General features: G+C 36.2%; 3 protein-coding genes across 5 annotated transcripts in view; 1 reads left to right on the forward strand and 2 right to left on the reverse strand.

Annotated features, from left to right (window-relative positions):
* The window catches only part of Bmcp (uncoupling protein Bmcp mitochondrial), a 415,529-nt gene that overhangs the window by 41,600 nt on the left and 352,615 nt on the right, over positions 1 to 21,314 (reverse strand). The window lies entirely within an intron of this gene.
* The window catches only part of LOC138706607 (calpain-5-like), a 69,245-nt gene that overhangs the window by 10,823 nt on the left and 37,108 nt on the right, over positions 1 to 21,314 (forward strand). For all 3 annotated transcript variants that reach the window (XM_069836120.1, XM_069836121.1, XM_069836122.1), the window contains 2 exons: positions 3,600 to 3,792; positions 20,029 to 20,150. In XM_069836120.1, the coding sequence (XP_069692221.1) occupies positions 3,600 to 3,792; positions 20,029 to 20,150 (315 nt within the window). The remainder of the gene's footprint in view (positions 1 to 3,599; positions 3,793 to 20,028; positions 20,151 to 21,314) is intronic.
* LOC138706608 (uncharacterized) lies at positions 2,858 to 18,083 on the reverse strand. Its single transcript, XM_069836123.1, has 3 exons — positions 17,589 to 18,083; positions 12,374 to 12,573; positions 2,858 to 10,091 (listed from the first exon to the last, which is right to left on the reverse strand). The coding sequence occupies exons 1-3, from the start codon at positions 17,930 to 17,932 to the stop codon at positions 9,013 to 9,015; spliced, it is 1,623 nt and encodes a 540-aa protein (XP_069692224.1). The 5' UTR covers positions 17,933 to 18,083; the 3' UTR covers positions 2,858 to 9,012.

Consider the following 21,314-nt stretch of genomic DNA (forward strand, 5'->3'; position numbering starts at 1 on the left):
AGCACGATGATCCTCTCAGCCGTTATACTGGCTTTCGCAACCAGATTTCGCTACCTATCATAGCTCCCCAAGTGCATCATGATGCTGGCTGGACACCGATCCCATATACTGGTCGAAATTTCATGAGAAAATTTCTTCCCCCATGAGGATTCGAACTAGAATGCATTCCGTAATGCGAGTCCGAGGCTAAATTAGTAATACAGGGATTTACTTATAAATCTTGTCTGATCACATGATGTTTCATGTCTCGGCTACTAAGATTGTTGTTGCTGGCAGTACCCATACTTCAACTTTTCTTCCTAAAATTTATGTAAAAAGTCAAATAAAGAAACTGCGGGAAATGTCGTCCATATGATTTCTCGTCTTCCATAAACTGATGAAAGAATGGGTTCAAAATGTTATTTCGGCACCTCTGTGCATTTACTATGTGCTCGTAAAATGTGTATGTATCTAATGCTCTGGATTTAACAATGAAGTCATCATCCTTCTTGCTTCCCAATATTTTGATGGAAGGTCCACAAATGTCCTAAGAGTTTCACAATTAGCCAGGTGCTCCATCTCCATGTCCTCTTCTCTGGTGCACAGTAAGCATTTAGGTGAATTCAGTACTCCAATACGATGGAGGTGTTTACTGAGGCAATCATGACCAGTAATCAATCTAAACATGGCCGCGGCAGATTTTCGAGGTAGATCAGGAATTAGTTTTGGATCTTTGAGTGATTCTTTCCATTTTGAATTTTGATGTTTTGCCTGTTCGCTGTTACTTATTCTTTTTATGACTTGTTTTATTGATTCATATGGGAACCTGTAACCCCTAGAGGGCGCGTCCCCAGGTGTCGGATCGGGGAATGCCTCTCAGAAATGAGTGGTAGGAGAGAAATAAAGTATCTCCCGTGGACCAACAGGTATTTATCTATGCTAGCCTGTCATGGCATAGAGATGCGTCCCACAGGAGGCAGAGGTGGGGACGGTCGGTGGACTCAAGCCCTCCTGGCTAGGTCCGAAGGACCTGCTGACCAAAGACAGGTGTGGTCCTCCTTTCATACAGGGGGTTGAGAAAGGACAGTACAACCACCAACTCTTAAAAACATGGTGTCCTTCAAGAAAATCGTTAAAATCAGCTCATCAAAATGTTGCAAAATGTAGGACTGATTATTTCATCTTGCACTAACAGCACACCAAATTGCAACTTCCATACCATAATGAGGGATTTCATGTACACCATGTGGATTTTCAGAACCTCAATGGCGACTATTCTGATTGTTCACATGACCATTTACGTGGAACCACAAATCATCTGAAAAGAATAGAAACTGTGCGTTGATTAAACCTTCATTCAATGATGCATAAATCCTACTCCCACACAATAACATACTCGTGGTGATGATTGCAATATTTACATAGTTGTGGGTAGGATTATTAAAATTGAAAATACTTTTTGCTGCATATTGTCATCACATAGCACTAGTCATAAAATAGCATTAGCTATTATAACTCTGTTTTTCAATAGTAATTTTTAAATTCAAATTAATCTTTTAAGATAAACTTTCTCAAATAATGCCTTTGTTTTTGTTACGGTAGTGTTTTGTTTTACTTTTACAATGAATTTTTATTTCAGTTTCAGAAGGTTTGTATTTTTCATCTCTTACCCTCTTGGGTCATTAGCTTCACTGTGATTTAAAAAACCAAAATGGTGCAAAACTTTTTTTGAGCAGTGTATTACAGAGAATAAAAAAATACGTGACATTGGAGCATATTTTCATGCTTTCCATAATATCTTGTCTATCATCCTTTTCATCAGCACAAGTTTCTAATTGCATGTCACTCTTCATTGTGTTATCTATCATCACACTTTTTAATTGTTTGTTTGATTATCATAGAACTAGCAGTCTTTACTTATACAGAATCTATTGGAATAGATTGTTTCGAAAAGAAATAGTTCTGGAACTCTACTCTTATACAGTACTGTTGTAATTGAAAGAAAAAAATGAGAATAAAAAGTAATAAAAAAATGAAAACGAAATGGTAAAAAGTGAACTTGAACCATCAACCTTTAATTACTAGTCCGGTACCCTGAACCCACACAACATACTTTTCGTCTGATATGGGCTATAAGGCAATTCGAAAGCTAACATCTCGAAAATTAAGGCCGATTTGACAGAATTTTCAGATGGTATTTGGAACACTGTGGACTCCTTCTCTTGCTTCTTTTCTAATTTCTACCAACTCCAACAGTACATCTGGAGACTTTTTGCAGTAAACTACAGTAGAATCTGTCTTAACCAGCACCAAAGGGACCAGGTTAGTTCCAGTGACGAGATTTTGCCGGATAATTGAATAAATACCGTTATATACAAAAACAGGTTCGTATTTCATGGTGCCAAATACTGAAACTGCATCCACGTGAAGCTTATTTCTCTATCACTTCCTTATAATTGAATAAACATAAAAACTGTGTGGATTTTCCTTGTTAAAACACGTCACACAACACAAATAATACACTAATTCTAGGTCAGAATATACACTGAAAATTAAAGTTCATGCAAACTTTTCATCAGTATTTGTATTTCTTTTTTGTATTTATATGTGCTATCTGGTAGGATGGAAGAGAAGGCCTTATGGCCTTAATCCTGTCAGATTAAATAAATAAATAAACAAACTTCCTAATGTGGCAACACTGACTGCCCGAACATAACTAAATAAACATAAAAACTGTGTGGGTTTTCCTTATTAAAACACATTACACAACACAAATAATACACTAATTTTAGGTTCGAATATTCACTGAAAATGGAAGTTCGTACGAACTTCTAATGTGGCAACACTGACAGTCCGAACATAACTAAATAAGCATAAAAACTGTACGGATTTTCTTTATTAAAACACATCATACAACACAAATAATACACTAATGTCAGGTTCGAATATTCACTGAAAATGGAAGTTCGTGCGAACTTCTAATGTGGCAACACTGACAGTTCAAACATAACTAAATAAACATAAAAACTGTATGGATTTTCCTTATTAAAACACATCACACAACACAAATGAGGAGCATCGTTTCAAAACGTATTAAGTCCCCCAGTGGACGAAATTAAATTTGTTACTTTCTATTTATTTATCTTTCATGCTGTGAAGTCTGATGGTTCCAAGTCGTCATATTTGTAAACTGTGAAACAAGTACTTAAAAATGGTTTTGTGTAGTGTTTCGAAAACTTCTCCGGTTTACGAGTAATCCAGTTTTTCGTCGTTCATGTAAAAAAATTGTAAGTTGCACTTAATACGTTTTGAAAACGAAAGTTCGTGCAAACTTCCTAATTTGGCAAAACTGACGGCCCAGACTGTGGCAATGCGGCAGATCTAAACTTTTTTTCTGGCCCAGCCAAGTGCCGTTCTGGTACTGCCGATTATTTGGGTGCCGGTTACGAGGGATTTTATTGTAGGTAGTTAAAAACGTCTGACTTACATTATTGTCTTAATGTGTGTAAACCATCATCACATTTAGTGTTTTTCTTTGCTCTTTTGTGTGCAAACTGTACATTTTAAATATGTGTTATGTCATTTCTAATTAAAATTTCAATAAATTCGATTTACGGCAGGCTACATGGATCATATGAGGCCTTGGAGGATGGTCATCTGGCGGACGCTTTGGTGGATTTCACTGGTGGTGTAAGTGAAACGGTGGATCTCAAAGGAAATGACTACAGTGAGCAAGAAGAGAAGAGAACGATGTTGTTCGAGAAACTCTTGGAAGAAGTCAGGGACCATTCCGTCATGTGTTCACTCATAACCGTGAGTACCAGTCTTCTTCCTGTGACTCCCATTTATTAAATTTAAAAAAGAATGGTTGAGGAAAGGTGAAAAGACGATTTGCAAGAAGAGATGCATCTATAACCATTTACATCTAGATTTAGGAGTGGTCTTTTACTGCTGTTGCTCTCAATCAATCTTCTTAATGTATCCAGCTGTTTGCTGACAACATAGAGTCCACTGTAGTCTATCCAGTTTTTATACGATGAAAGAGTAATGGAACGGAGAAAAATTCTCTCCGGCGCCGGGATTTGAACCCGGGTTTTCAGCTCTACGTGCTGATGCTTTATCCACTAAGCCACACCGGATACAACTCCGACGCCGGTTAGAATCGTCTCAGATTAAGCTCCAACTCTTGGGTTCCCTCTAGTGGCCGCCCTCTGCACTACGTCATAGATGTCTATGAATGCAGGACCGAAGTCCACACATGTGCTGAGGTGCACTCGATATGATTGACTAGTTGGCCGGGATCCGACGGAATAAGCACCGTCTTAAATCACGAAGTGATTTACGCATATCATATATATTATTTTAATGTACCGAAGTACATATGATATTTCCATGCAGATATTCTGCGTCATCATACGATGGAATATCTGCATGGAAATATCATATGTACTTCGGTACATTAAAATAATATATATCCAGTTTTTGTTTTTCACAAGAAATGAGGGTTATTTTGATCGGTGTTCATTATAGATGCCTGTTGCTAGTAGCCAGAGTTGGGATGTAGTCAGTATATACTGCAGGGCTTTGTCTTCTGCAACTGGTACTGATGATTTTAATTTCCTTCTTTTGTGGTTTATGGATGGACAGTATAGAAGAATGTGTTCCAGATCTTCATCATGTTTATTACACTACAATGTGAAACAATAACTTTTCCTTCTCTTTGAAATCTTGAACTCCTCCATTTCTTTATACTTGTCGTCTCGCTTCACTTATCTTTCTTGCCATCATAATTTGAACACACGTTCTTGCCATGAAACAATACTAACAATACCATCCCATCGCAGCTCCTCATACTCATCCTCTTGGCAGGGTGCCAAGACTCTGGAATTCACTACCTGCTAGCATCAGAGACTGTAGAAATAAAATTGAATTCAAATGTAAACTTACTAAGTATTTGGTCAGTAATTAAGACTCGTTCAGACATGGCTTCCTGTAAATAGTTCTCTTATTCTAGCACAAAATACTTCAGCCTCTTTTAATTCCATCCCTATATAATTATTCTACGTATAATTTGTACTTCAGTAACCAATTCTTTCTTTGTCCTTAACTTCTACAATAATTGTCTCGCCTTTATTAATCAGGTAACATTTTAGTACTTTGATTTTTCATTGTTCTGTATACACTTTTAACACTTATATAATCACTGATTAACTTTACAACTTCTTTACTGTGTTATTGAATTGAATTTACGGGAGGAGGGCACTATGCCCCAGCACTGCGACCTGTTACTGTCTAGGCGCATTCCCAAACCCACACCGGCTGACTACACTAAGGTTCGCTGCATACCCAGGTGTCGAGCAGACAACCCCCCCCTCGTCCCTAGGCCAGCCCCCTCTGTGCGTCGCCAGCCGGTAATCAGGGAATGCTATGGAATGGTGATCAAATGGAGAAATGGTGATGGAATGATGTAAAATGCCTAATATGGAGAAAAGTGGGAGAACCCCCGAGATAAACTCCAACTGCGATCTTGTCTGCCACAAATGTCACTATGGATTTTTCAATGAAAAATCCCAGACCTGACCGGGACTCGAACCTGGGACACCTGCATGACAGGTCAGAGGTCTGACCGCTCAACCACTGCAGGGATCTTTACTGTGTTAACCATGGTTCAAGAATTAAAACAGAAAATCAATATCCCGAATTTAAAAGAAAACTTACAAATTAAACCAAACCCTTTAACTCTGTTAAATATAGAATATTGTGACAGCGATGTGAGATTCGAACTCACGACCAGCGTCCCGCGAGAGAGCATATCGCGCGGGCTTCACGGGGAAAGGGGAAAGGGGCCTACACGCGAGGGGAGGCTGCGCGCGCAGCTGCTACTTAACGCAGTGAATGTGGAACGACCTTCCTGACTATTCCAGAAGTGCGTCGAAGTGGAGATATCGAGATAATTCTCTACACACCTGTAGAAATTTCTCGCAACTATGATTTTGCTATAAAAGAAGAAGCGCCAGCGAACTCGAGCAGAGTTTTCAGTTATTCAGTCAGTGAGTAAGCCAGAGCAAGCAAGCCAGACTTGTGTGCCGGAGTTCGACTCGAGTGTGCGTCCGCATCTGCGTCAGCATCCGAAGGCCTGAGTTCGAGTGCAGTGGACCGCAGTTGGAGGGACCTGAGTTCGAGTGCAGTGGACCGCAGTTGGAGGGACCCGAGTTCGAGTACAGTGAACTGTCTCTGAAGGTCTGTGGTTCGAGATACCGTGAACTCGAGTGACTGAGATAGAAGAACCGTGAACTGAGAACTGATAGTTCTGATTTGTAAATAGTGCTTTGTAAATATTAGTTAAGATTAACAGTTCATTGTTGTGCGTAATAGTCCAAGTAAATTGTCATTGTCGTCGGTGGAGTGCTATAACGAATACTGTGTTGAGTGAAGATCCAATTGTTGACGAGAGCGTTTAAGGTGAATTGTAGAAGGGAATTATTGTTGTGACGAATAAATTACATTGTTGTTACTAATAAAATTCACAATATAATCTAAATTTAACAGAAGAAATATTGAAATCAGAAGTAAACACTGAAATAATGAAACAATTGTCTTTAGAGAAATTAATATTAGGTACTCTCCACAAAACTAGGTTCATTTATACACTGACGGATCTTTGATCTCCAGAGAACAAGGTGCCGGTGCAGGTGTTACGTGCTGTCTCTTCTCACTTTATAGATCTCTTGGATATGGAACAACAAGTTTTGATGGAGAAATCACTGCAATAAGTGAAAGTCTCAGGAATCTTCTATGCCACATCAATAAATTTAAGAATGCAGTTATATTGTCACACTCCAAAGCAGCTATTTTATCAACAGTCTCTAAACACACACCTTCATCTCAAACAGCAGAAATAACTAAAATGCTCTCTCAATTAATATCACTCAATAAAAGAATTGTATTCCAATGGATACCATCCCATTGTGGAATCCTGGGAAATGAGAATGCGGATGCTTTAGCAAAGAAGGGCAGCACTGCTACTTACAGATCTGTTACTAAATCTATGTATTACTCTATGAAAAGATTTATTAAATCTACATACTTAGACTTCAACGAACAAAATTTGATAACACAATCTCAAAGGAAAAAATGGGACTCTCTGCATCATAATCCACAGTTAATTCCCGATTTACCACGAAAATCGTCTGTAGCTGCATTTAGATTGGCAACAGGCCATGATTGTTTGGCCAAACACCTGCATAGAATTGGAATATATCAGTCCCCTAACTGCCCATTGTGCAACTCAAACCAAGAAATGGATTTGGAACACCTCAAAATCTGTGCTTCAGTGGCTGGCCATGATAATATCTTTGAAAACTATTGGAGTGCAGAGAGGTCAAATGACTTTATTGTCAAATGCCTGGCATTAGAAAACAACAACAACTATGTTAACTTTTTAGCAAATTACCTGGTTGACTAGTTTCGCAGTGATATTCTTCATTGTCCAAAGCCTACTGAAGATCCTGCGCTGTCTAGAATATCACTTCAAAACTAGTCAGGCAGGTAATTTCTTAAAAAGTTAACACAGTAAATCAATCAATCTTCTTAATGTATCCAGCTGTTTGCTGACAACATAAAGTCCACTATAGTCCACTGTAGTCTATTCAGTTGTTTTTCACGAGAAATGAGGGGTATCTTGATCGGTGTTCTCGTGGGTACTCACCTTGTCGTGGTGAGGGGGCTTAAACTTGTTGTTGTTTAAGCTAACAAGTAACAAAGAGGTACCCACATAAGCTGCATTACCACCAACGCAGTCCCACTATATTTTTCACTGTTTATATTCATGGAGTCCCTCAATGTAAAATTATCTGGAGGCAAAATAGTCCCTCAATCAGATCTCCGGGTAGGGATTGCACTGAGAGATGCCAAGAATCGTACTAAAGTACTTATTTGGAACACCAAAAGTCACACCGTCCAGTCAATCAGAGCCAAGTTTAATATTGAAAAGAACCATATAATGACACAAAGAGGCAAATATAATACCAAAAGGATTGAAGTATGGTGTCAGTCCAATGCAGAAGCAAAATTCATTCTCATTGGGTAGTACATTTAAAGGCCGAGAATTAAAACGAAAAGGCAACATTAACGAAAAAGATACAGACACTCTAAAAATTTTACAATGGAACTCTAGGTCTTTAAGAAACAAAATGGATTTATTAAAGCAAGAAGTTCAGGAAAAAATATATAATACACTAGCATTACCCTCCCTTTTATACGGAAGCGAGATTTGGACATTAAAGAAAAAAGACATGAACAGAATCAAAGCAACGGAAATAAAATTTTTCAGGAGGACAGCAGGATATACTCTTTTAGACCGAAAAAGGAATGAAGAAATTTTAGAACAATTAGAAGTAGAGTCAGTAGAAGAAAAAATCAGCAGATACAAATTCAATTGGCTAGATCATGTAAGAAGAATGGAAAATTCAAGAATCCCAAAAATTATGATGCAGTATAAACCTAGAGGACATCGTCGACCAGGAAGACCTTTAAGAAGACTGCTAGATGGGGCCGAAATAGGTCTACAGAGGCCTAATTCGTGAAGGATGATGATGATGATGAAGAAGTTCAGGATAAAAAGCCTTCTATAATATGCATACAATAATCTTTTCAGATTGCTGTTTAACACAGTAAAGAAGTTGTAAAGTTAATCTAGTGACTTCGATTTTATTGTAATTGTAATTTGTAAATTCAATATTAATTTAAATTTTTTATTATATTCTTGATGTTTTAGTTGTAAACCCCTGGTAGAGGAGAAGAGAAAGCTGATGTTCTTATCTCTACTAGGTTAAATAAATAAATATTAAATCCACACACTATGAGTCTTCCACATCACAGCGAATAAAATGTTCAGAGACAACTACCGAACAGTTAAAATAAGGCATATTAATTTAATTGGTACATAGCACTAGATAGTTAATTAGTCACTGTGTAGTAGTGAATCACATCCACACTTCGGTTAAACTTAGAAACGACTGGTTTTTAGTTGCTTTATTCAGACACTGATATTACCTTTGGTTTGAGGATAGTGAAGTACAACGCCATTGACATGAAGCTTATGGCACTGCTTCCAAATATTATAACAAACACAAACTTATACCAGAATCCATCATATTCATCCAACAAGTACCAAGAAAGAGACATGCCAATGTTCTCCAGCGTCATTAGAAGAAAGAAACTTGCGTAGAACAACAACACTCTTTTCAGCTTGTATCTCATTTCAATGAAGCAGAAGATGTAGACGTAGCCTAGACACAACTGGATCAACACTTTGTAAATGCTGGGGAAACCACTGCGTTGTAGCAGATGACTCACAACAATGATATAGTGTAGCAGCACTACTCCCAGCATCACAAATGGCTGAAAGTTGGCACAGGCTGCTAGAACCAGCATGCGCGAAATAAGGAAGAACAGCCACCAGAGGAAGGCTATTCCTTTTCCCAGGGGGTCATCTTCTTCTCTGCCTTTTATTCGAATCCTACGCTCCGGCAGGTCGATGTTGGCAGAATCGAGTCGAGATCCTGTAGGCACTACCGTTACCTCCTCAGGTTCATGCAGAGGCCTGGCTGGGGCAGAGTACATCGGCGGAGAGATGACATATGTGGGATCTTCATTCTGCATGCTTGTACTTCCATTTTCTTTGGATACATTGAGGTTTGATGCTGGTGCTGGCATCCCACCTTCTCCAGATACATTGAGATTTGTTGCAGTTGCTGGTACCTCACCCTCTCCAGATACAGGTACAACTGATGGTACCTCACTTTCTAAAGATACATCAAGATCAGGAGCTGAAGCAGCTGGTAGCTGCCGCGGCTGTAGAAATGGCGTCAATTCCTCATCATCTTCTTTTCCTTCTACAATCTGTGGTGGAGTTTTATCTGTTATATCTATTTCCTTTTTTATTCCAAGTCCTTTTCTTGGTGGCTTCAGTATTGTTATCTGTATGGGTTGTTTTGGACTCCACGGCTCCTTTCTGCCTGCTATCTTTTGGCTTTCAAACCACAAGAAAGATACTGTTTTATGCGCCACCAGCATCAAAGAAAATGTAATGCAGAATACTTGCATTTGACCTGGTAAACGAAAATTGGTTCATATTAAAAACTCAGATAACTGGTACATTCAAAGACAGACACAAATGGGAACATAATATGGTGCTATTTTTAAAGCTATATAACAGTCTACACTATAAGTAGGGCAACTCAAACCAAGAAATGATTCGGAACACCTCAAAATCTGTGCTTCAGTGGCTGACCATGATAATATCTTTGAAAAATATTGGAGTGCAAGAGGTCAAATGACTTTATTGTCAAACGCCTGGCATTAGAAAACAATAGCAACTATGAGTAGGGAATTGAATATTTTGCGACCGTGAATTTTGTTATTTTTGAAGAAAATACGAGTATTTCTCAACTGCAGTAAATATACATCCTTCAATTCTTATGCCTGATTTGGACCACAAAACATCGCGAAACCGGTATCATGCTGAGAATTTCCCCGGCTTTTGCGAAAAACGCGATTTTTTTAAGCAATTAGTGAATAGTGTGCGCAGAATTTCAGTTTTTTTTTGTACTACGATCAATAGTTGTAGCATAGATAAGGTTGATATCTATGGTCTGTACATCTGATAGTATTAAATCCGTTGTTGTTCAAATATCTGATATGAACACGTTCCTGACGTCATATTTGGCTTCGGTTTGTGTATATGTAGCGAGAATCCTATCATAAGCACTGTTAGCCTGCTGGATGCATCCTTTGTTTAACAAACTGTGAATGTCTCTCACCATACAGTAATGTTTTGTCTGATAAACGCCAAAATATATTTTGAAATCTAGGGTATTTGTTATGCTATTGAAGCTGTATATTTTGAAAATGCCGAAAAATTAAATTGAAGAGTATAAACAACAAACGTTGTAAGAGCCATTTTCGTCATTGTTTTTTTTTAAATGGTTGTGAAAACAGGTTGTATGTGTGAAGCTCGCAGTTAAACAACGTCTCTTTTATTCCAAAAGCTTTTAAAATGAGCTATTTTATATGTTATAAACTTCATTCTAACAAATAAAACATATTCTAGGACTACTTCATTTCCACCAATGCACACGACTCTACCACACAAATGCATAAAAATGCATATACTTCCTCATTGGCAAAAAGAGAAGGGCGAAATGTTAAATCAAGACTTCAGGGTTGCAAAACAGTGAAAGATTGTTTGCAATGATATACTGTATCTATACTAATAATAAATCTGTAGCCATAATTTTTCTGGTAATTTTCGATTTTTCAAAAATAATTGGTGTTAACATGCATAATTAACCACCCTGAAACCGAAAATCGCTTTTTTGAAATTTTTGTTTGTATGTATGTCTGTCTGTCTGTCTGTCTGGATGTTTGTTACCTTTTCACGCGATAATGGCTGAACCGATTTATATGAAAATTGGAATATAAATTAAGTTCGTTGTAACTTAGATTTTAGGCTATATGGCATTCAAAATACTTTATTTAAAAGGGGGGTTATAAGGGGGCCTGAATTAAATAAATCGAAATATCTCGCTTATTATTGATTTTCATGAAAAATGTTACATAACAAAAGTTTCTTTAAAAATAATTTCCGATAAGTTTTATTCTATACAAAATTTTGATAGGACTGATATTTAATGAGATAAATGAGTTTTAAAATTACAATAACAATGCCATCTAAGGCGCTGTAGTGAAATAAAAACAAATGACTTCGTCTATAAGGGGCCTTGGACAACAACAATCGAAAGCTATTAAACATAGCCTATAGAGAATGTTTCTGTGTTTGTATGAAGTAATATCGGAAGCTAATTAATTGTTTAATTATTATTTCATCATTGGAAAGTGTAGTTTCTCTAGATGGACATAATTCTACAATGTTATTACAGTAACTTCTGAAACATATAGCAAGTAATATAAAGTATACACGTTAAAACTAAATGATATGTCAATCTTCATTAAACTTTGGTTGCATGTAATAACAATTAAGAAACATGTTAAAGGAATTGTCATTGCACCAAATGATTGCTTTCTGGACCAAAATGACCGCATTTTAATTAGTTAAATACAATTTAAATTAAGTAACATATTAAATGATTTATCCTTCTATCAAACACGAATGTTCCCTGGATCAAACATCCTATTTTAATTATGTAATTACTTCATATTTATTTCTAACAGGTGCAGCGGAGTGCATGGGTACGGCTAGTATGTAATACGAGTATATTAGTTGTCCCTCAATGTGGATAACTAACCAAGAGTTGACTGTCTTATAAAATAGCGTTTTGTATTTTTTTTATCAAGAAATTCAAACATTCTATTTGGCTATTAAAGCACTCACTGATTTTCATGTCCCTCTGATAGTGTGCCAGCATGATATAGAGTTGCAGGAAAGCTTGTGGGATTGCCTGCAGGAACGCTTGCAGGAACAGATAGAGCTCTGTTTGACTTGGTTGGCTGGCCATCTGTAGGGCCTCTTCACGCAGCTTCTCGTCTTGCTGTAGGGATGCATCAATTGCCCAGAAGAACTGCTTGGCGTACCTGCCAAACAAACACTCCCGCTATTTTCGTAATCTTTTTTTAACCAATGGCAAGGACAGTACTTGACTTTGCATTGTTCATTCTACTGTCCTCATCTCTGAGTGACACGCTGAAACTGTAGTCCTTTTTTCTGCCATAGGCGTTGCCCCTGATGCACCGTAGGACGCGAACTACATAGCACAGTGTGATTAAAGGAGAAATGGTGAAATGCTGGTAGAGGAAATAGGAGTACCCTGCAAAAACCTACCACCAAGCAATGGCAATGTCTCTGTCAACCACAAATTCCACTTAGACCTTCCAGGATTCGAACCTGAGTTACCAATGTAGAAAACTGACACACTAGCTGTTCAGCTAAATATGTGACAGTTTTCGTAATCTAATAGGCACAGAAGCTCTGGAAGGCTAAAGAAGATACAATCTGGCACGTGGATTTATCATTTCATATGTTTTAGTTTGCAGAATAGGAAGAAATAAGCTGTCCTATGCACACAGAGTGATGTACAAAGTTTTATCAATCATTTCTTATCTGCGTTCATTGAAATTTAACTCCGTTAGTTATTTTATGCTCGACCATGCCGAAATGTAGTAATTATACACCTGGTAGCAGTCCTTTAATGCATGTCATTAAAGTACACCTATTCATTAAAGTTCAGGTTTTCGATTATTCTCGAATATGCAATCGAAAGACAACTAGCAAAACGTCACGCAGGCTGGAAATCCGATACTGTCACAGAAGATTATGTTCTGTTACTGTAATAATTAGCGTTAATTGTAAATAATATTCAAATAAATTCAATTTGTCATCTCGTTTTTCAATGTCGAATTCAATTTCAAGGTTATATCAAGTTTACTCTCTAGGTTATATGAAGGTCGTTGACATTCGCTGCCTGGAAAAAATCAATACTTTCGCGTCTGCTCACATCTCACAATTTACGAGATTGCACAAGGTCAGTTCCGCTCCCCAGTCACATAAGAATAAAATGAATACTTATGAATAATTTCAAGTTAGAAGTTTCATAAACATCCTCGCGTCATAATTACTATCATTATAGGCTCATTGCATAATGTACTATAATATTGCCTTGTATATTGGTCATTCTCCAGGAAAGGTGCATTTTAAAAGTACAATTTTGTGAAATTTACAATTGGGATAAAAGTGATTTTTTGTATGCTTTTTCCTTTGTCCTACTAACTTTATTAAATTACATTATTCGTCTAGATCAAATTTTGGTATTTTAGCATTAAATTCACTTTAAATACTTCATGTGACTATGTACGTGACAGTAGCCTTATTCATGCTCAACTTTTTACATTACTTTCTTTTATCCGTCTTCCTCATTTTCTAAATATTTTAATCTACAAATAAGAAAAAAATTTATGCAAGAGAAAACAATACAGAAATCCATTAATTGAACCTAACGTTTTAAACTGCTGGTTTAAAACATAGCTCTAGTTTTGTCCTAAGTTATTCAATTCTTTTATAAAAAAATTTGAACTAAAGAAATTTATTAATGACAAATTTAAAAAAAGAATAAAGTATATTATGTCATTTATTTTAGATGAATTTTTAAAAATAATCCTTCCTGTAAATAATATGTTTTCGTTATGTACCAATTAATATATGTAAATGTTATGTTCTTTGTACTCCAGCATTAGAAACAGTGAAACATTATAAACATTATCGTTAGTGAAAAATTATTGTACCAGAGCCGTACAATATTACCGTGCCAACTAAAACATCATGACTTCTATTATGATGGCATAACTTGTGCCATAAAGTTCACTTTATGAAACGATTTGCTGTGCTATTTTAGTACTTCATTGTTGTCATAGCAACCTCTTTCTTCATAGACCATGATATCAAACTACCCATCATTACAAATCTGATGTTATTTCTTTATTAACTGTTTTATAATACTGTTTTACAAAAAAAAAAAAAAAATAACGTGTGAAACACGTTTATAATATTATACAGTTACTGCACTTGTTAAAATTGACTTGTGCCGTAAAGATAACTGCATTCTAGTGACTTTTATGTAATAGATCTGTCCACGGACGTGACTGAAATTATTGTGACTATATTTCGTCTGTTGTAAAATTCATTGTTTTGTTTTGATATCACATACTTCTTTAAAGTTTTCAGGCTTACCTTGATGTGTTTACATCTCAAATAATGAAGTTTTTTTATACATCTTGATTACACAACTTTTAACACTGTATCACTTCGGAATATGTATGATAAGAACTTTCTTGTGTTAAATATTAATGTACCTTGTAAACATGTTTCGACCTATTTTGGGTCATCTTCAGAACTGGTCATTGTTGGTCTTGGCACCTCTTGTTTCCTGTGAGGGTGCATTCGTAGTGTAGAGTCAAAGAGTGTATGTGTTTTGAAATTGAGTTGTGTGTTGAGAATATCGTTGGGGTGTGTTTTCGGATACAACCCCAACATAATAGACAACATAATACGTAAGACAAAACAAAACCACAAAAAACAGAAGAATACAACACAAACACAAGAACACAAAAAATACATCACACTAACATACGAAAACAAAAACACACATAAAATTGCAACCTCATTCAAGAAATTAAATTACAACATCGCATACAGAACAAATAACACTCTACAAAAACATCTCAACACACAAACAACACAAACAAACAAATAGAACCACACGGGTGTATACAAACTCAAATGTAACACCTGCAACACCTTCTACATAGGACAGACAGGCAGATCATTTCAAACACGTTACAAAGAACACATCACAGCCATAACAAAATTACAAAACACCTCCACATATGCAGAACACATCACAAATGCCAACCACATCTACAGAGACATCAACACAGACATGGAAATACTGCACATCCAACCAAAAAGCCAGAAACTCAACACACTAGATCAATATGAAATATACAGACACACGAAAACACACCCCAACAATATTCTCAACATACAACTCAATTTCAAAACACATACACTCTTTGACTCTACACTAGGAACACACCCTCACAAGAAACAAGAGGCACCAAGACCAACAACGACCAGTTCTGAAGATGACCTAAAATAGGTCGAAACATGTTAACAAGGTACGTTAATATTTAACACAAGAAAGTTCTTATCATACATATTCCGAAGTTTGTTTCATAATTTAGTTCCCATTTTGATTTACAACCTTTTGTACTAATCTGCTTGAGGATGTGACAGTCTATGGACGTGACTTTTCACTTTCTTTGACAATATTTAATTGTAGGAAATAAAATTAATTTACAATTTCAGCTGTACTTGTATGTTCATCTAGTTTTACTTTTAATTTTAGTATAAATACTGAGTGCTTAGAGTTATTATTTGTGGAGAAACGTTGCTGTGACAGTAAAATGTTGTTGTTTGTTGTTGTTTTCTAATGCCAGGTGTTTGACAATAAAGTCATTTGACCTCTTGCACTCCAATATTTTTCAAAGATATTATCATGGCCAGCCAATGAAGCACAGATTTTGAGGTGTTCCGAATCCATTTCTTGGTTTGAGTTGCACAATGGGCAGTTAGGGGACTGATATATTCCAATTCTATGCAGGTGTTTGGCCAAACAATCATGGCCTGTTGCCAATCTAAATGCAGCTACAGACGATTTTCGTGGTAAATTGGGAATTAACTGTGGATTTTGATGTAGAGAGTTCCATTTTTTCCCTGGAGATTGTGCTATCAAATTTTGTTTGCTGAAGTCTAAGTATGTAGATTTAATAAATCTTTTCACAGAGTAATACGTAGATTTAGTAACAGGTCTGTAAGTAGCAGTGCTGCCCTTCAATGTGCCTTTTCAGGAGAATAACCCATATATTGCACCTAAAAATGAAAACTGTCACATTTCCAGGATGACAGCTTCCTACATCATCACCATATTTGAAGACAGAATTGGAATATATCAATCCCCTAACTGCCCATTGTGCAATTCAAACCAAGAAATGGATTCGGAACACCTCAAAATCTGTGCTTCAGTGGCTGGCCATGATAATATCTTTGAAAAATATTGGAGTGCAAGAGGTCAAATGACTTTATTGTCAAACGCCTGGCATTAGAAAACAACAACATATTTGAAGACAGTGAAAACAAATAAACGTATATACGTACTCGTACATGCATACCAGTGGCGCAGCATGAAATTTTGAGTAGGGGAAGCTAACTCAAGTTGTCTTTCATGCAATATGAGAAAACGTATTACAAAAATACAGTCTTAAAATAAATAGTAGTCAATGTCAAGTTAGCATTCCGAAGATTGGTTGGAACATCGTAAGTAACACCAATAAGGCATGACCTCAAATGATACGTAGTAAAATATGATATCATGGTTTACACATATCTCTAACAAATAGACACGTATACGTATAACATTAGCTCACTCCCTGTCATACTTAGAGAAATCACAATATTAGTATCATTACGTAAGTATGCGTCTGTCTTTTGGTTGTGTCCTTCATTGACAGCAAGGTCATTTGTTTTTTAAATCACACTTTTGTTCGTAAGTCAGTCTTGATAATACAATTGTCCTAAAAAATTCAAGTAAATTAGTGTCAGGAACTGTTATTTCGCTCATTATTTATTATATGAGCCACAATGCACACTAACACTTCAACTGAACACAACTGCCGAAAAGGGATAACTCGGAAACTACTTATTTTCAATGTTAAAGCTAGCTTCTTGGTAGCCTTGCAACTAGGGTAGTTTAAGAAAGGGATGGAAAATCAGCGGGCTGGATTACACAGAAGAAACCAGTCTGCTTGGAAGCTGGTGTGTGCAGGCTTCTTGTTTACTGCTGCATCACAAATCATCCTGAGCTGCCGCATCATAATATTTAACGCGTAAATATAAATTCTATTAAAATTAATAAATAATTTTGTCCATAAACTGCAGGTTTATTATGAAATTATTATTAACGGGGGAAGCTGAGCTTTTTAGCTTACATTGACGCTACGCCACTGATGCATACATACAACTAATAACGTAAACATACCTATACATAACCCAGATGGGAAAGAATAACAGTTGTGCAATACGGTATGCAAACCACTTGGCTGAGCCTGGGATTCCATCCTGCTCATCCCACAGATTGGGTCTGGATATGATGATGATAAAGTACACCAACGAAGGAAAATATATGAGCAGTAGGGTGACTGCGCCCCACACACCATAGCCTGCCTTGAAATGCTCGTTCACCACTGCAATTCCAGATGCCAGGTCCATCACATATATAAAAGCCCTGAATCCAGTGGGCAGTATGAAATACAGCCACACCTGCTGTTCCTTCCGGAGGCTCCACCCCAGTATTTCTTGTGGCTTCTTTTCCAAAACAGACATCTTGCTCGATATTGTTTCACTGTTAAATTTTCTCTTTCATTTTGTGAAAATATTTCATTTTATATTATCAGATACGTATAATCTCAGTTCTTCCAATCGTCTTGCCATTCTGATGTCGTATGTGTTCTTCTTATCTGGAATCTTCCATGAATCCGTGATATGGGTTATCTGCTTTGTTTAAGTGATAAGGTTATGTGCATTGCGTTGCATGTACCTACTTTGATAAGAAAGTGAGGTTATGTGCGTATTTGAAATCCTTCCAACATCTGTCAAATGCAAACGAGCTTTATTTTTATCGTGATAAGACACCAAATTTTTAATGATATGCCTACTTAATTTTTATTTTATAAATAATGCGAATGTATTTATAAATAATTATCTTGGTGCCCTACTTATACAGAAATATAGTTACTGCATAATTTTTTATGTTAGGCATCTTTTCTTCAATTTTCGCGTCATTATGTCATCCACTCATGTACCCCTATTACTGCAAGCTGCTGTTTCAATTTTTTTCGAGATATTTTTAGTAGCTAGGCCCTACACATATTAACATCTGAGATACAGGTACTAAAAGGTGATTTTGACATGCCATCTATCTTTTTGACTATGCATAACAGTATCTCCTGTTAGTAGATTTGTCCACAATTCACATTCAGTATCTGCAAGTCAATATTTATATAAGAAAATAACTAAAATGCTCTCTCAATTAATATCACTCAATAAAAGAATTGTATTCCAATGGATACCATCCCATTGTGGAATCCTGGGAAACGAGAATGCGGATGCTTTAGCAAAGAAGGACAGCACTGCTACTTACAGACCTATTACTAAATCTACGTATTACTCTGTGAAAATATTTATTAAATCCACATACTTAGACTTTACAAACAAAATTTGATAACACTATCACAAGGGAAAAAATGGAACTCTCTGCATCCACAGTTAATTCCCGATTTACCATGAAAATCGTGTGTAGCTGCATTTAGATTGGCAACAGGCCATGATTGTTTGGCCAAACACCTGCATAGAATTGGAATATATCAGTCCTCTAACTGCCCATTGTGCAACTCAAACCAAGAAATGGATTCGGAACACCTCAAAATCTGTGCTTCAGTGGCTGACCATGATAATATCTTTAAAAAATATTGGAGTGCAAGAGGTCAAATGACTTTGTTGTCAAACGCCTGGCATTAGAAAACAACAACAACAAACAACATATTTGTATAAGAATGGTCCATATGAAATAATTTTATTTTGAGAGTAATGGATTTTTGTTGGAAAATAAGACAAAATGGCTATTTACTCTACTTCGACTTAATTATGATTGGAATTTTTTTCTGCATTGCAGTTTTTATATAGTATCCATTTGTCAGAAGGAATTTTTTTTTTTAAGTTTATATCACACCACCTGTTCTCGAATATTTCACTGCTCCAGTTACGCAGCACTGCAAAAAATTTTTCAGTACGAGTTCCGGTATAGTGCATAAGAGCACTGAAAACTTTTATTTCAAAACATAGCTACACATGTCTGCAAATAAGGAGATCGAATTACAGAGTTTAAAATTTGTCTAACATATTAACAAAAAGTAATGCAAGTGTGCTCTGTTTTTGTTTTCTACAGTCTACAGAACACTGCCAAACAAATCATATCTTCAAAGGTAAAGCAAAAGTGTTAAATCAGACATTATTCACATCAGATACACAAAAAGTGTTGTCTACTGATGCTGTATACAAGTACGTTTTTTATTTTACACCATGTCAATATTCAGACAAAAATAGCCTATTCCATGTGAAAGACGGACTTCAGGTTGTAATCATCAAATGTCTGAAGACATTGGAAAAATGCAAAATAGGGCAAGTAGATACATAATACACACCGGTACAAAGATTTGCAGTGTTGTCCCAGTCATGAGTAACACAATAAGGATGAAAGCATGTTCGCGAGGAATGAATGTTTGAAAGAGGGAGGTTCTTTGAAATCTTTTATATTTCCACCGCTTTTGGTGATTTCATTGCTACAGCTCTCCAAGTGAAGTCGTTATGAACATACAAATAGCAACATGTTCATACTCTTATAAAAACACTCTTAATTTCAGATATCAAGCCCGTCTGAAATGGGGAAAAGAACTGAAGTTGGATTGTTCCAGGGTCATGCCTATGCAATAACATCTGTCAAGAAGGTCAAAATGGGAGAGACATCTCTACGGAAACTCTTCCAGTAAGTTATACCATCTGTCAATGTAATTTCAATTTTAATTTAAGAGAAAATCATGCTAGATGGTCTCTCACTTACCATGCTAGTCTCTGGATCTGTGGTTTATGAATTATCTCACAGCTAAGAGCAATGGATTTAAAAATTCTTAACATGGAAGTAAAACCATGTGCCCCATATCGTAGGTTTGCAGCACACGAAAGAATCCTTTCCTTGATAGAATGTTCCAGACAAAATTTGTTGGCCATTTCTAGGCCACGGAGAATTTTGATGCTGAACAGCCCATGTAATTGAAAACGTCATTAAAAAAACTATTACTGCTACTGCTGCTGCAAAGACAAAATATTGTAATGCTCAAGTATTGACTTATTTCCATATATTCATTTCAGTATCCATCATACCAAGAAGCAATTTTCGGTATACCCATCTGTCTATCTTTTGTATTGTATTGTATTGTATTGCATTGCATTGCATTGCATTGCATTGCATTGCATTGTATTGTATTGTATTGTATTGTATTGACATCCCATGGTATTCATACATTGCTTTACAGCTAGAATATGGAACAAGTCAAAAAACTTAATACTATTATAAAGTCTTAATTTATAGTCACAGTCTAGATGAAATATATACAGATGAGATTTACAATATAGTCTACTAGTACAACACAAAGTTTTAGTATCAATTTCATGAAGCGTTATTGAATGTCATGAATTCACCTACAGAATAGAAGGCGTAAGAAATTAGGTACTTCTTTAATTTGGTCCTAAATAATATTATGTTTTGAGTTTCATTTTTTATATCGATAGGGAGGCTATTAAAAATTTTTACTGCCATATAATGTACTCCTTTTTGATAGCACGATAGACTTGCCGATGGAGTATGGAAGTCATTTTTTTTGACGTGTATTTATGCTATGAACTGTTGAATTAGTTACAAAGTTTTCACGATTACATACGAGGAAGATTATTAATGAAAAGATATACTGACAAGCCATGGGCATTATTTGTAGTTTTTTGAAAATAGTCCTACACGATTCCCTAGATTTGGCACCTACCATTATTCTAATATTACTCTTTTTTGTAATAGGAATATACTGTTACTATCTGTGGAATTTCCCCAGAATATTATTCCAAAACTCATTATCGAGTGGAAGTATGCAAAGTATAT

Source organism: Periplaneta americana, chromosome 9, assembly GCF_040183065.1.
Source record: "Periplaneta americana isolate PAMFEO1 chromosome 9, P.americana_PAMFEO1_priV1, whole genome shotgun sequence".
Taxonomy (NCBI): Eukaryota; Metazoa; Arthropoda; class Insecta; order Blattodea; family Blattidae; genus Periplaneta; species Periplaneta americana.

Coding starts and splice junctions, on each gene's coding strand:
- LOC138706608 (XM_069836123.1), bottom strand. CDS start 17,932: ATGTCTGTTTTGGAAAAGAAGCCACAAGAAATACTGGGGTGGAGCCTC. Junction 12,574..17,588: donor CCCATCTGGGTTATGTATAG/GTATGTTTACGT, acceptor TTTGTTTGGCAG/GTACGCCAAGCAGTTCTTCT. Junction 10,092..12,373: donor TCAGAGGGACATGAAAATCA/GTGAGTGCTTTA, acceptor TTCGTTTACCAG/GTCAAATGCAAGTATTCTGC.